At 44.6% G+C, this 14159-nt stretch overlaps 1 protein-coding gene across 1 annotated transcript; it reads left to right on the top strand.

Annotated features, from left to right (window-relative positions):
- Positions 1 to 6378: 6378 nt before the first annotated feature.
- Positions 6379 to 13072, top strand: rplp0 (ribosomal protein, large, P0). The gene is made up of 7 exons (XM_070887600.1): positions 6379 to 6492; positions 7995 to 8170; positions 8264 to 8351; positions 8778 to 8924; positions 9554 to 9739; positions 11403 to 11543; positions 12859 to 13072. The coding sequence occupies exons 1-7, from the start codon at positions 6439 to 6441 to the stop codon at positions 13003 to 13005; spliced, it is 939 nt and encodes a 312-aa protein (XP_070743701.1). The 5' UTR covers positions 6379 to 6438; the 3' UTR covers positions 13006 to 13072.
- Positions 13073 to 14159: the final 1087 nt, after the last annotated feature.

The following is a 14159-nucleotide window of genomic DNA, read 5'->3' as shown; positions in this document are numbered from 1 at the left end:
TTAACCAATAAGAGAATTAAGGGTTACGGGGAGCAGGCGGGTAAGTGGAGCTGAGTCCACGGCCAGATCAGCCGTGATCTTGTTAAATGACGGAGCAGTCTCGAGGGGCTAGATGGCCTACTTCTGTTCCTAATTCTTATGTTCTTATGTTCTTGTAGACGACGAGGTCCAACACTGCTTTCAGTGTGCCAGTGCAGCTTTCGGTTGCCTGAGGAACAGAGTGTTTGAAGACTAGGACCTCAAACCCGGCACCAAGCTCATGGTCTACAGAGCAGTGGTGATATCCTCCCTCCTATATGGCTCAGAAACATGGACTATATACAGCAGGCAACTCAAAACACTGGAGAAGTACCACCAACGCTGCCTTCGCAAGATCCTGCAACTCCATTGGCAGGATAGGCACACCAACATCTGTGTCCTCGCTCAGGCCAATATCCCCAGCATCGAAGCACTGACAATGCTCGATCAGCTCTGCTGGACAGGCCACATCGCCCGCATGCCTGATATGAGATTCCCAAAACAAACGCTCTATTCGGAGCTCCGACAAGGCAAGTGAGCCCCAGGTGGGCAGAGGAAACGCTTCAAGGACACCCTTAAAGCTTCCTTGAAAAAATGTGACATCTGGGAATCCCTGGCCCAAGACCGCCCAAAGTGGAAGAAAAGCATTTGGGAAGGCGCTGAACACCTCGAGTCTCTTCGCCGAGAGCAAGCTGAAGCCAAGCGTCGACAACCCATGGGGTGCCTGGGTTGCCACGCGCTCCGTCTGTTGTCGACGCTTCGCTTCAGCTGTTCCTTCAACCACCGTCTGCCCCACTTGTGACAGAGACTGTAGGTCCCGCATTGGACTCTTCAGTCACCTGCGTGCTCATTTCTAGTGTGGAATAAAGTCATCCTCGACTCCGAGGAACTGCCTAGCATCATCACCCTATGTAATCCTAACAACCCCAGTGTCACCCTTATCGGTCAATCAAAATAGGCCAAAAGCCGAGGAAAAGAAAAAACGTCAGGTCCACACCAGGGGCTCAGTTTCAGATTCTGATGAAAGGTTCCTAACCCAAGTGCCAAGCCGGTTCCCGTTCCCCGCAACTGACCCATCCCACGTCAGCAGCATTCCCGCTGTAAAGAAGGTAGAGGCAAGAGTTGTGAAGTTATTAAAGTCAGAGGGATGTAAAGTACTCAGTACAAACATAAGCTGCTGTTCCTGGAGCATGTAGAGTTTCCTTGGAGCAGTGTAAAAGGCCAAAAGTCAGTGGGGTCAGGAACATTCGGAGCTTGCTAAAGCTGGTGTAGGATTTGTTTCCATCCTATTTATATAGGGGATATTCTAGACTTTGCCACAATCCTTGTTGGGTGCACATTTCAGCACCATGACAAGATCAATCAGAGTGGGCGGCAGCTCAAGTAGCAATCGGTGTCCATCAATCGTTCTCCAGACACAATTGGTGGGCGCTAAATTCTAGCAGTGTTATTGGCTATTCCGGGAACGCCCATCGCATCTGGCATTTGATTGGAACATCGTGTTTCGCGCAGTCCCTCTTCTGGTGTCTGATTGGCGTACTGTGAGGATTGATTCGGTGGCTCGCTCTGTGATTGGTCGTTGCGTTCTTCCGTCGATTCACTTTGCGATTGGTCGGTTGCCTGCGGCCGCGCTGCGTGATTGGCTGGTACTGAGCGCAATGTGTTCAGTGATTGGTGGTTGGCCGGCGGCGCGGTGGGTTATGGGCCGGCCCGAGCCTCCTCTTCTTTCTTTCTGTCCTGAGCTCTGAGGTGAGTGTGATGGCCGGACAGGGCCCGGAGGGAGGGAAGGAGATGGCGGCTGACGACGACGACATTGACATTGACATTGGCATTGGCATTGGCCCGAGCGGGCTGCCTGCTCCCTGGAATGTCAGACAAGGCAACAAAAGAGCCGGCCTGGCGATCAGGCCGCAGCGGGGCCCGTGGGGGATGCTGAGCTGCGGCCGGGCGGCAGGCCTCCCCGTCACACGCTGGCTGCTGGGCCTCGGCCTCAGATCCAGGTCCCCCACACGAGTCCCAGTCACCGCTACACATGATGCAAGCCCCCCGCCCCGGCCTCCAACCCTCTCAATCTGAGAGTGCAGTGGGGGAGATACTTGCTGATTTTTGCAGATAACTAAACATCTGTTTAAACCCCTTTTATTGGGCGGCACTGCCCGTTGCAGAATCTCATCCACTGCATTTCATAGACACAGCACAGAAGGAGGTTATTGGGCCCGTGCTGGCTCTTGGAAAGAGCTGTCGTGCTTAGTTCCACACGCCCGCTTTCTGTCCGCAACTCTCAAAATTATTTATGGAATCTTTTTCCACCACCTTTTCAGGTAAAGCGGTCCAGCTGACTACTTAGGAAATAAATTCTCATCTCACCAGATCTTTTTCCAGTTAATCTTAAACTTTTTATGTTTCAAACAGAACTGTCCTAACACTTCCAATCTCTCCTCATAAGTGAAGTCCCACGTCCCTGGTAATATCCTGGTAAACTTCCTCTGTATCCTTTCTAAATGGCTTTACATCTTCCCTGTATTGTGGTGCCTCGAATTGTCCACAATAATCGAGCTGAGGCTTAACTAGTGATTTATGAAGTTCTAGCATGATCTCGTCATGGAATGGTTTCTGGTGTGCCATTCCATTTCAGAATTAAAGTTTTAAAAATAAAGAACTTGCATTTAAGCATCCTCCACAACCTCAGGGCTTCCCAAATCGTTTTGCAGCCAATTAAGTAATTTTGAAATGTAGTCACTGTTCTAATATAGGAAAAGTGCCAACCAATTTAATTTGCCAGATGCTAAAAGGGTTAAAATATGAGGACAGTCGTAGAAAGTTGGCAAGTATTCCCTTGAGTATAGAAGATTGAGTGGTGATAATCGAAGTGTTTAAAAAGAACAAGAATCCAGAACAAGAAGCATAAGAAAGTTAGAACCGGGCAATTTAGGAGTGAAATCAAGAAGCGCTTTTTCATGTAAAGAGCAGTAGTAATCTGGAACACTCTCTTCCCTAAAAGGCTGTGGATGATGGTTCAGTAAAAACTTTCAGGACTGAGATAGATAAGATGGAATGGTGGGCAAATGGTGTTGAATTACAGATCAGCCATGATAAGAACATAAGAAACAGGAGCAAGAGTAGGCCATTTGGCCCCTCAAGCCTGCTCCGCCATTTAATAAGATCATGGACTCAGGTCCACTTCCCTGCCCGTTCCCCATAACCCCTTATCTGTTAAACTGTCTAGTACTGTCTTAAATTTATTCAATGACCCAGCTTTCACATATCTCTGAGGCAGCGAATTCCACAGATTTACAACCCTCCTGAGGGAAGAAATTCCTCCTCATAGTTTTAAATGGGCAGCCCCCTATTCTAAGATTATGCCCCCTAGTTCTAGTCTCCCCTATCAGTGGAAACATCCTCTCTGCATCCACCTTGTCAAGCCCCCTCATAATCTTATACGTTTCAATAAGAGCACCTCTCATTCTTCTGAATTCCAATGAGTAGAGGCCCAATCTACTCAACCTTTCCTCATAAGTCAAGCCCCTCATCTCTGGAATCAACCTAGTGAACCTTCTCTGAACTGCCTCCAAAGCAAGTATATCCTTTCTTAAATATGGAAACCAAAACTGTACGTAGTATTCCAGGTTTGGCCTCACCAATACCCTGTATAACCATAGCAAGACTTCCCTGCTTTTATACTCCATCCCCTTTCAATAAAGGCTAAGATTCCATTGGCCTTCCTGATCACTTGCTGCACCTGCATACTATCCTTTTGTGTTTCATGTACCAGGTCCTACTGTACTGCAGCACTATGCAATTTTTCTCCATTTATATAGTGACTTGCTCTTGGAGTTTTTTCTGCCAAAGTGCATAACCTCATACTTTCCAACATTATACTCCATCTACCAAATTTTTGCCCACTCACTTAGCCTGTCTATGCCCTTTTGCAGATTTTTTGTGTCCTCCTCACACATTCCTCCCATCTTTGTATCGTCAGCAAACTTGGCTATGTTACACTCGGTCCCGTCATCCAAGTCGTTAATATAGATTGTAAATAGTTGGGGTCCCAGCACTGATCCCTGCGGCACCCCACTAGTTACTGATTGCCAACCAGAGAATTAACTATTTATCCCGATTCTCTGTTTTCTGTTAGTTAGCCAATCCTCTATCCATGCTAATATATTACCCCCAATCCTGTGAACTTTTATCTTGTGCAGTAACCTTTTATGTGGCACCTTGTCAAATGCCTTCTGGAAGTCCAAATACACCACATCCACTGGTTCCCCTTTATCCACCTTGTTAGTTACATCCTCAGAGAATGCCAGCAAATTTGTCAAACATGACTTCCCCTTCATAAGTCCATGCTGACTCTGCCTGACTGAATTATGCTTTTCCAAATGCCCTGCTACTGTTTCTTTAATAATGGACTCCAACATTTTCCCAACCACAGATGTTAGGCTAACTGGTCTATAGTTTACTGCTTTTTGTCTGCCTCCTTTTTAAAATAGGGGCATTACATTTGCAGTTTTCCTATCTGCTGGGACCTCTCCAGAATCTAGGGAATTTTGGTAAATTACAACCAATGCATCCACTAACCCTGCCGCTACTTCTCTTAAGACCCCAGGGTATAATTGAGAGTCCTGTTCCTATGTTCCTAATGATGTTGGTTGAGAGATAAATATTGGCCAGGATATGAGGGAGTACTCTGCTGCTTTCGAACAGTAGCAGGAGCTTTTATGTCCACCTGAAAGGGCAGACTGGGCCTTGGTTTAGTGTCTCAATCGCAAGAAAGCATCTCTCGTATGGCAGCACTCCATCTATACTACATTGCGGTGTCAGTCTAGATTATGTGCTCAAGTCTCTGGACTGTGACTTAATCCCACCACCTGACTTGGGCGTGAGTGCTGCCACTGAGCCTCGGTGAACGAGTGCTTGTGGCAACTCTGCAAGATGTATTCATTCAGACCCTTTGCCCATACATGTCTATAATTATCAGTTAAATTTTTATTCACTTCCCTTTTGAATACTGTTTTGGATTCTGCTTGTACTATTTCTGGTAGGACATTCCATGTTGAGTTTACCATTATCTCTCTATAGGTCTTTGTACTCTATAGCCCTGTTTGTAAAACCTAGCATCTACATTTATTTTTCTAAACATCTTTGTCAATTCGTTCTTACACTTCTAAAGATATATGCATCTGAACCCAATGGCTGTGGGTATTTGTGTATTAATTATTGTCCTGTGGTGTGTTGCCAGTTTGACTCTCCTGCAGGTGTTAACATTTTACTATGATATTGCTGATGAGTGCCTGCAACCCTCTGTTACTGTGTGTGAGGGTCAAGAAATGGAGAGAAAATATTACACCTAAGCCTGATTCCATTGTGCACTTGCAGATGCTTCCAGCAGGGTTTGCTAGTGATCATGAGTAGAAATGCTGGCTGATTGAACCATCACTTTTGCCTTTTGAATCAAAATGTTGTGGGTTCAAGCTCTACTTCATGACTGGCGCACCTATTTCCAGGCTGATACTTCAGTGTAGTACTGATATAGTGCTGCATTGTTAGGGACGAGATGTTAAAACCACGCCTCGTCTGTGGTCAAGTGGCCGGAAAAGATCCTGTGTCACTAATTGAGGTAGATCAGGAGAGTTCTGGTGTCCTGGCCAATACTTATCCTCAACCAACATCACTAAGACAGATAATCTGGTCATTTATCTCATTGCTGTTTGAGAGCATGCTATGCATAAATTGGCTGCTGTGTTTCCCTACATTATAACAGTAACTACATTTTAAGAATACTTCAATGGCTTGAAGCACTTTGGGACATCCTGAGGTTGTGAAAGGCGCTATATCAATGCAAGTTCTTTCTTTGATTAATTTTCTCTCCTGATTATTTTGACCACGGCTGCAGCTAAATCAGCAGACTGGGGTGAAATATTGTACCGTCCGAACTTGAGGCTCGCTGGTAAATTCGCAAAGAAATCTTGGCAGTTTATCACACCACTTGAGGGCGGTAACTAATATTGGAGTACAGGTGTATGAATACTGGCAACTTGCTCGAGTAGCAAGTGAACCGTGGCAGTGATTATTGAGGGTCTGTTAAACATAGAGGAGGGAGCATTTCACAGCTGTCTTTCCCCAGCATCCAGTAATACATTCCAAAAGAGGTTGCTTATTGACAGGGGTACCTATCTTAGCTAATTGGATTTAGGGTACTAGACACATACTTCAATGCTGCTATTGAAGAAACTGAAGTGTATGCTTTTAAACAATAATGGATGGTATCTACTATCAGTTGTATAATTTTATTCACACTGCTTTATGCTTTCATGCTGTTGTTGTCTTGTAAATCCTTGCCTCATTGTGCTTTTTCTTATTGTCTTGCAGTAAAATCTCGTCTTTAAACCAGTTTTTGGCAATCCTTGGAAGCACTTAAAGATGCCCAGGGAAGACAGAGCAACATGGAAGTCCAACTATTTTATGAAAATCATCGTGAGTATAACCTTCTATTTCACCATAGGTGCCTGTTCTCTTTGCAATCTTGGGTGTATAGCAGAGTTGCACTAAGCATTGGAGAAAGATCTCCTGAAGTAACCAAATCTGAGCAGCAGCCACAGTGTAGATGGGTTGGCAATCTTATCCAATGTAGTTGATTAAAGTGATGGGGCTATATCTGACAATTGGGTAGTGTGAAACTGGAACAGAACTATCAAAGTCAAATTGCAATAAAGATTAGATTTTTACTACTATTGGTGTGATGTCTGGGAGAGGAGGTGCACAAATGCACCAAAAGGGAGATATGGTTTCAACATCACTGGTGCTCTTCTGGTGTCCAAGTATGATTGTATAATTGTACCGCAGCATTAGCATTGAAAGAAAGAAAGACTTGCATTTATATAGCGCCTTTCACGACCATCGGGCGTCTCAAAGTGTCTTACAGCCAATGAAGTACTTTGAGTGTAGTCACTGTTGTAAAATGGGAAACGCGACATCCAATTTGCACAAAGCAAGCTCCCACAAACAGCAATGTGATAATGACCGGATAATCTATTTTTGTTATGTTGATTGGGGGATAAATATTGGCCAGGACATGGGATAACTCCCCTGCTGTTCTTCGAAATAGCCATGGGATCTTTTACGTCCACCTGAGAGAGCAGACGGGATCTCTGTTTAACGTCTCATCTGAAAGATGGCACTTCTGTCAGTGCAGCACTCCCTCAGCACTGCATTGGAGTGTCAGCCCAGATTTATGTGCTCAAGTTCCTGGAGTGGGACTTGAATTCACAACCTTCTGACTCATGTGGCAAGTGTGTTGCTCTCTGAGCCACAGCTGACATCTGAGGCAGAAAGGAATAAGGTTAATTAAGCTGCATAGTTTGAGGTCTTTAATTGAAATGGAATTGTGTTCAATCCAGGCATAAATGGCTAATGCATGGATGGAATTTATCCATCAGTTCCCCCCCCCCCCCCCCCGCTTTTTCCATTAAATTGTTTTTTGGGTGCGTGAGGTTGAGAGAGGGATTGAAATGGCAGATTTTGCTGATGAGTGGCTGCTGGCTTTTGATTCAATTTTGTTTTCTTTTCCAAAGGTGCTTTAATGCCAGAAATGCACTTGCACCTTCGCTACCGATGATTTTTGTGTAGGGGGGATGGGGGTGGGGGTGGGGGTGGCGATCGGCCAAGCAATTACTGTCGCCATTGACTCCTGTTGGAAGTGCTTGTGTGTGGACCTTGATTGTTGACAGGACCAAGTTGGGTTGAACCTGCAGGTGTATAGACTGCTGATACTCACTGTTAAGCTAATGAATATAACCATTTGGGCAAGATGCCCTGTACACCAGCAAGGAGCCAAAGGCACAAGAAGGAAGAAAATTGGGGAGGTGGGGCATATTTGGGCTGTAAGTTAATTCTTTGTTTCATATGAAGAAATGGGAAGCTGATTGGGATCTGATGGGTTTGTACATACTTATACTGTATCTGTAATCTCTCTCCAGCAACTATTGGATGACTATCCAAAATGTTTCATTGTTGGGGCAGACAATGTTGGGTCCAAGCAGATGCAGCAGATCCGTATTTCGCTGCGTGGTAAGGCTGTCGTGCTGATGGGCAAGAATACCATGATGCGTAAGGCCATCCGTGGCCATTTGGAGAACAATCCTGCTTTGGAAAAGTAAGCAAGTTGCCCAAGTATAAATTTTACTGGTGGTTATGATCATACGTGATTTGATTGTTTGATTTATGTATGTGTCATGTTTCTCTTCAGGCTCCTGCCTCATATCCGTGGCAATGTTGGCTTTGTATTCACCAAGGAGGATTTGTGTGAAGTCCGTGACCTGCTGCTGTCCAACAAGGTAAAGCTCTTGGGCTGCTGCTCTGATGCATTTTAAATGGTGACAGGGGGATGCCAATCCATATTAGAGATCCCCTTGTATAGAATTGGTTGGATTTCTTCAACCATGTTTTGACTGATTTTAGTTTGTGTTTATGATCAAATCTAAATGTATCTCGTTTCTGCAGCGATTATACAACATTCCTACTTTAATGGATGTACTTTCTGGGCCTCTTGTTATGGTGGGGGACAGATGGAGGAGAAAAATTGCCGTGATTTTAATATTGGCATAGTGGTGCTATCCCCATTTGTAAAAGGGAATGTTAATGTTGGTATGAAGTTTTATACTTCTGGTAAGATCGTCCTCTATTGTTTAATGTCAAATCCTTTTGCTCTGTCCTCTTGTCTTTGCCTAACCAGTGCTGAATTTCTAGTGCTTCTTCCACAGGTCCCAGCTGCTGCTCGTGCTGGTGCGATTGCCCCTTGTGAGGTCACTGTGGCAGGTCAAAACACAGGCTTGGGTCCTGAGAAGACCTCCTTCTTCCAGGCTCTGGGCATCACCACCAAGATCTCTAGAGGTACCATTGAAATTCTGGTGAGTGCTGATGTATGGAGGTGTGGACCTTACATATGTTTCGTGTTATGTGCAGTTTTCTTTCATGAACTGGTGGCAAACCTCTGCTTACCCCTGTTAAAACTGATGGGAGAACTAAGAACTTTAATAATTTGCTTGAAAGTTGACAGGCTTGCCTCTGCGATTTTCTGAATCCTTGGGCAATTTTTGATTGTTTTCATTGAATTATTAGGCTCTCTGCTTTATGATGGAGTCGTTCACTTTTTAATTATAGAATTCTAGGATTTTTATTGGTTTCTGGGGATTCCATTCATTTATTATTAGACCTGCTGGTTTATGGTGACTGAGTAAGTTTTAGTTTATTAGGATTTAAAAAATTGGTGTTTGAGAGATTGTGTTGAAAAGTTGTCCACTTTTACCCGATGACGTAAATTGGTGGCCTTGATCAGCTTTCTCCTTGGACCCTGATTGTTTCCCTTAAAATCCCAGACTGATGCTGTTTCTAGAGATAGACCAAGAGCCATAAGGTTATAGTGCTTGTTTTACCCTTGAAGCTTGACTTAATTCTTGACTCTCCTTTACTGTTAGAACTGCAGTTTAGTTTACAACTGTTGACTTCTATCCTGACAAATGATTGACTTGTCCTATAGAGTGATGTACAACTTATCAAGATCGGTGACAAGGTGGGAGCTAGTGAAGCCACTCTGCTGAACATGCTGAACATCTCTCCCTTCTCCTATGGCTTGGTGATCAGACAGGTTTATGACAATGGAAGTGTGTACAACCCTGAGGTCCTGGACATCACCGAAGAAACTCTACAAAAGTGTTTCCTAGAGGTATGTTGAATGAAATTACTGAGGCTTTTTGCTGGGGATTTTATAAAATGTGAAGATCTTGGCTGTGATGGATTCAGCCTATTGTGTGGTTTTGCATACTGTGCAAACAAATTTGGGGTTCAGTAAGTTGATGTTGCAAAATATTAGCTCCCGATCTTTCATTGGCTAAGCTGTTAAATGCTGTGCCATATACTTACGCCTAGAGTTTTGGTTCAGTTATAAGCAGCCAATATTGTTAAATGGTCAGAGTGAGCCATGTACCACCGGTAGATCGGGGATTTGCAGTCGTGTCTTGAGCTGAGGCGGACTTTATTGTGGTTTCTTTTCCGAAAACTCGCCTTTTGATAGTTTCCCCATGCTGTGACTATTTGAACTGGGTTTTTTGTGTCCTTTTGCGCATGCGTGCAAGGAACTCCGTCCCCTTTTTGTGCATGAGCCCTCAATTCGGTCGTGCATGCGCAGTGCGACGTACAAGAAAATCGGAAGCGAGACGGAGACAGCCGCATGGAGATGCTTCTAGCCGTTGCATTATTTGGAACATTTTCGCGGACTTCAGTGGGAGAGAAAACATCAGGGTAGTGGGAGAGAGAGAGGTGGGGAGGGAGGTAGAGAGAGCGAGAGACTGGGAGGTGTGAGAGATGTGCGGGGGGAGGGGGGAAAGAGACAGGCAGGAGGGGGATGTGACACTGGGGTGTGGGGGAGAGAGAGAAACTGGGGGGAGAGCGTGTGTGTGTGGGGTGGGGGGTAGAGAGAGAGAGAGAGGGGGTGGGGGGATCGGAGGGGAGAGGGGGAACTTCGGGAAGGTGGATTGCGTTCTTATAATCCCCTTTACACCCACACTCGATTTCTCAGAAAGCTCGGTGCATGTATGACAAAGGAAATCATTGGAGTGGATAAATTACGGAAGTCACGGCACTGTCACTATTCACTTTATAACTAATAAACCTATTAACAATCCGTGACACGTGGACAATGCCCAATCTATGGCAGGGCGGAATGGGGCAGGAATTTGGGCTGGGGAGGGTGCCAGGAACTTGGGATGGGGAGGTGGGGTAAGGAACTTCGGCTGGGGATGGCATGAACTGGGGCTGTGGGTCATGAACTAGGCCTTGGGGTGGTGGGGGGGGGGGGGTGGTGGTGCAGCAACTTGAGCTGGAGGGATGTAAAGAACTTGGGTGGGGGGGTGGTAAACCGGCTGAGGGAGGCATGAACCTGGACTGTGGGTCATGAATTAGGCCTTGGGGGGGAAGAGAGGGGGGATGTTGGTAAGGAACTTGGACTGGGGGGTGTAAGGAACTTGGGCCGGGGGAGGTATGACCCCTTGGGCTGGGGGGGGCAGGAACTTAGGCCGGGTGGTAAGAAATTTGGGCTGGGGGGGGGGGGGCGGCCATGAACTTGGGCTGGGGGGAATCCTGAACTTGGGCTGGGATGGGGAAGCTCTGTTTGGGGTCTGAAGTCAGAATGGCTCGAATTACACTTTGCAAAGTCACTCAACTTGAGCTGGGTGGTTTCAACTACACGTTCCAGAGAAACTTCTGGGTGTGGCTTATCCTCCAAGGGGACAAATCGGCAACCAGGTCATGTGATCATGGAGAGCCTATCAGAGAATTTTCCAGTGCAAATAGCTATGTCCTTTTCTTAATCGTATCAATTGTTTTCACAGGGAGTCCGCAATGTGGCAAGTGTGTGTCTGCAGATTGGTTATCCAACCATTGCCTCGATACCACATTCCGTCATCAATGGCTACAAGAGGGTGCTGGCTGTCGCTGTGGAGACAGACTATTCCTTCCCATTAGCTGACAAGGTAATGGTAAAAGTGTCTGCTGTATTTATGCCTTCACTGCTCTAACTGGGAGTCTGTTCAATGTATTCAAAGAATCTTTCAGCACCGGACTATTTACCATTCTGAAGATCGGCTTTCTGATGCCATTTGGCATTTCCTAATTTGAACCTGTGACACTTTGTTCTGCAAATTAATTTAATTTTCTGGTTTTACATTTTTCATACTATTCACTATCGTGTCTACCTAGGATCACCTCGGATATTTTCTTTCAAAGGCTGTAAAGTCCCAAGTTTCAGTCTTTCCTCATAGTTCAGACTTCCAACACTAGGGATCAGTTTGGTAGCATTCCTCTTCAATGCTTGAATATCTCGCTTGTCTCAGTGCTTGGAACCTGACACTAATCAAGATGAAATCTGACCAGATGATGATGACATGCACTGACTTGCATCGTGCTCTTTCAGCTCGATGTGGCTCAGCTTTGTTGATTGCTGTTTTGCATTGGTTGGACATGTTCAGTGTTGTGTCTATGAATCCTAGGCTTTATTCAATTTGGACCATAAACTTTTGTCTATTGATGACTAGAGAGGTTTGGGGGATGTGCTTACTGCTAGCTGACAGTGAAAACACAAATAAATTTTGGCCTGTCAGCCTGTGAAGCCAATTCCAAAGATCGATGTCTCATTGCGCAGTTACAGACAGGCAACAGTGCTTAATCAGCAATGCTGACTGGGGATTTTAGAGGCTGATTTTGGAAGGGTGAGCTATCTTGGGTTTGTAGCATTTGCATTGTTTAGTCTAGACATTGTAGATGTCCTGAGTAACAAAATAGATTAAGCTTTTTAAGTTTTGCATTAAACATTGTTAAAGACGCTGCAATTTTTGTAAACACTTAGTTATTTGAATGCTATTTTTAAAAATTGTGGTTAATAGATAACAATTGTACATTCTAATGAATGTGATTTGTTACTGTTGCACACATGAAAATTGGTTGTTTTTCACATTTTTCTTAGATTCTCTTCCTCCAGCTGCCTAGGCCCTTAGCTCTGGAATTCCCTCCCCCCTCTCTCTCTCTCTCTCTCTCTCTCCTTAAAATCTACCTCGTTATCAAGGTTTTGGTCGCCTGTCTTAATATCTCCTTGTGTGGCTTGGTGTCAATTTTTGTTTAAAACATTTCTGTGAATTGTCTTGGAGCGTTTTACTATTAAAGGTGCTATATGAATGCCAGTTATTTAGATGTCTGCTGCTAATATTGTAATGTTAAAGTGGGGTGTATTATTCTGCAATGGTTGTGAAAATTGGAAATGAAATATTACAGTAAGTTCTGTTTTCTTAACAGGTGAAGGCTTACCTGGCTGATCCGACAGCTTTTGTGGCCCCTGTTGTCGAGGCCGCTCCAGCTGCTGCCAAGGAGGAAGTGAAAGAGGTAAAGAAGGAAGAGTCTGAGGAATCGGATGATGACATGGGCTTTGGTCTGTTTGACTAAAACGCAGCTAGCCACCGCAGCATGACTAAACGATCAGCCTAACCAAAATAAAGCATTTTATCTACAACTATTGTAGTTTGTTTATCCTACACTTGACGTTTTACTTTCTTTATTGGATTCTCACCATCATCTACATTTATGGAGCTAATGACTTGTTTTTATAAAATTTAAACCTATTTTTCAACTGCATGTTGTGAAAACAATGCAGTTCAAATGCTGCTAGTTTAGAAAGAGAAGTTTGACATGTGTATTTTGGATTTGTAGCCAATTTGGACTTGGATCTGGCCAAGCAGCTAGGCTGAGGAATGCATATGGAGGGGCACATGGAAAAAAATTGGTGCACGCAATCCATACCCATTAACAAAGTAGGAGCATGTGATTATCAAAGCGTATCCTTAGACAGGTTAGATGCAGGAAGAATGTTCCCAATGTTGGGGAAGTCCAGAACCAGGGGTCACAGTCTAAGGATAGGGGTAAGCCATTTAGGACTGAGATGAGGAGAAACTTTTTCACGCAGAGAGTGGTGAACCTGTGGAATTCTCTACCACAGAAAGTTGTTGAGGCCAATTCACTAAATATATTCAAAAAGAGTTAGATGTAGTCCTTACTACTAGGGGGATCAAGGGGTATGGCGAGAAAGCAGGAATGAAGTACTGAAGTTGCATGTTCAGCCATGAACTCATTGAATGGCGGTGCAGGCTCGAAGGGCTGAATGGCCTACTCCTGCACCCATTTTCTATGTTTCTACAATAGAGCACTGTAAATATTGAGGCTTGCCTAGGGACTGGTGTAATTTCTTAATGAAAGCAAAAATTACTGCAAACACCTCAGCTCAGCTTCGGTGGAGAGAAAAGAATGTTTTCAGTGTGTACGTTCTGTCAAAATTGGAACATTTGAACAGCATTGAAGGAACAGAATAATGGTAAACGTGACGAGTAGAATAACCTGTAAAGTGCCTTGCACATGTCTTTAATTATTGTCTCCTATTGCCATGTGTCTTAATGCTCTTAAGTACCACTAGCCTTTCTAGTACCTCTATTTTTATCTCATCCAGCAACCTCATTTAGCATAGCTTTGGCAAAGTCCTCTTGGTAAACTTCGATACAAAATACTCATCTAGTACCTAAGCCATGCCTTTTCTGTCTCCTCCACTA

The sequence above is a fragment of the Pristiophorus japonicus genome, chromosome 8 (assembly GCF_044704955.1).
Source record: "Pristiophorus japonicus isolate sPriJap1 chromosome 8, sPriJap1.hap1, whole genome shotgun sequence".
In the NCBI taxonomy this organism is placed as follows: domain Eukaryota; kingdom Metazoa; phylum Chordata; class Chondrichthyes; family Pristiophoridae; genus Pristiophorus; species Pristiophorus japonicus.
The sequence above is the reverse complement of the archived record's forward strand: the minus strand, read 5'-3'. Positions and strand labels throughout refer to the sequence as shown.

Bases quoted from the DNA above. Each gene is read 5' to 3' on its own strand.
- rplp0 (XM_070887600.1), top strand. From the start codon at position 6,439: ATGCCCAGGGAAGACAGAGCAACATGGAAGTCCAACTATTTTATGAAA. The intron at 6,493-7,994 runs GTGAGTATAACC...ATCTCTCTCCAG, and splicing joins ACTATTTTATGAAAATCATC to CAACTATTGGATGACTATCC. The intron at 8,925-9,553 runs GTGAGTGCTGAT...CTTGTCCTATAG, and splicing joins GAGGTACCATTGAAATTCTG to AGTGATGTACAACTTATCAA.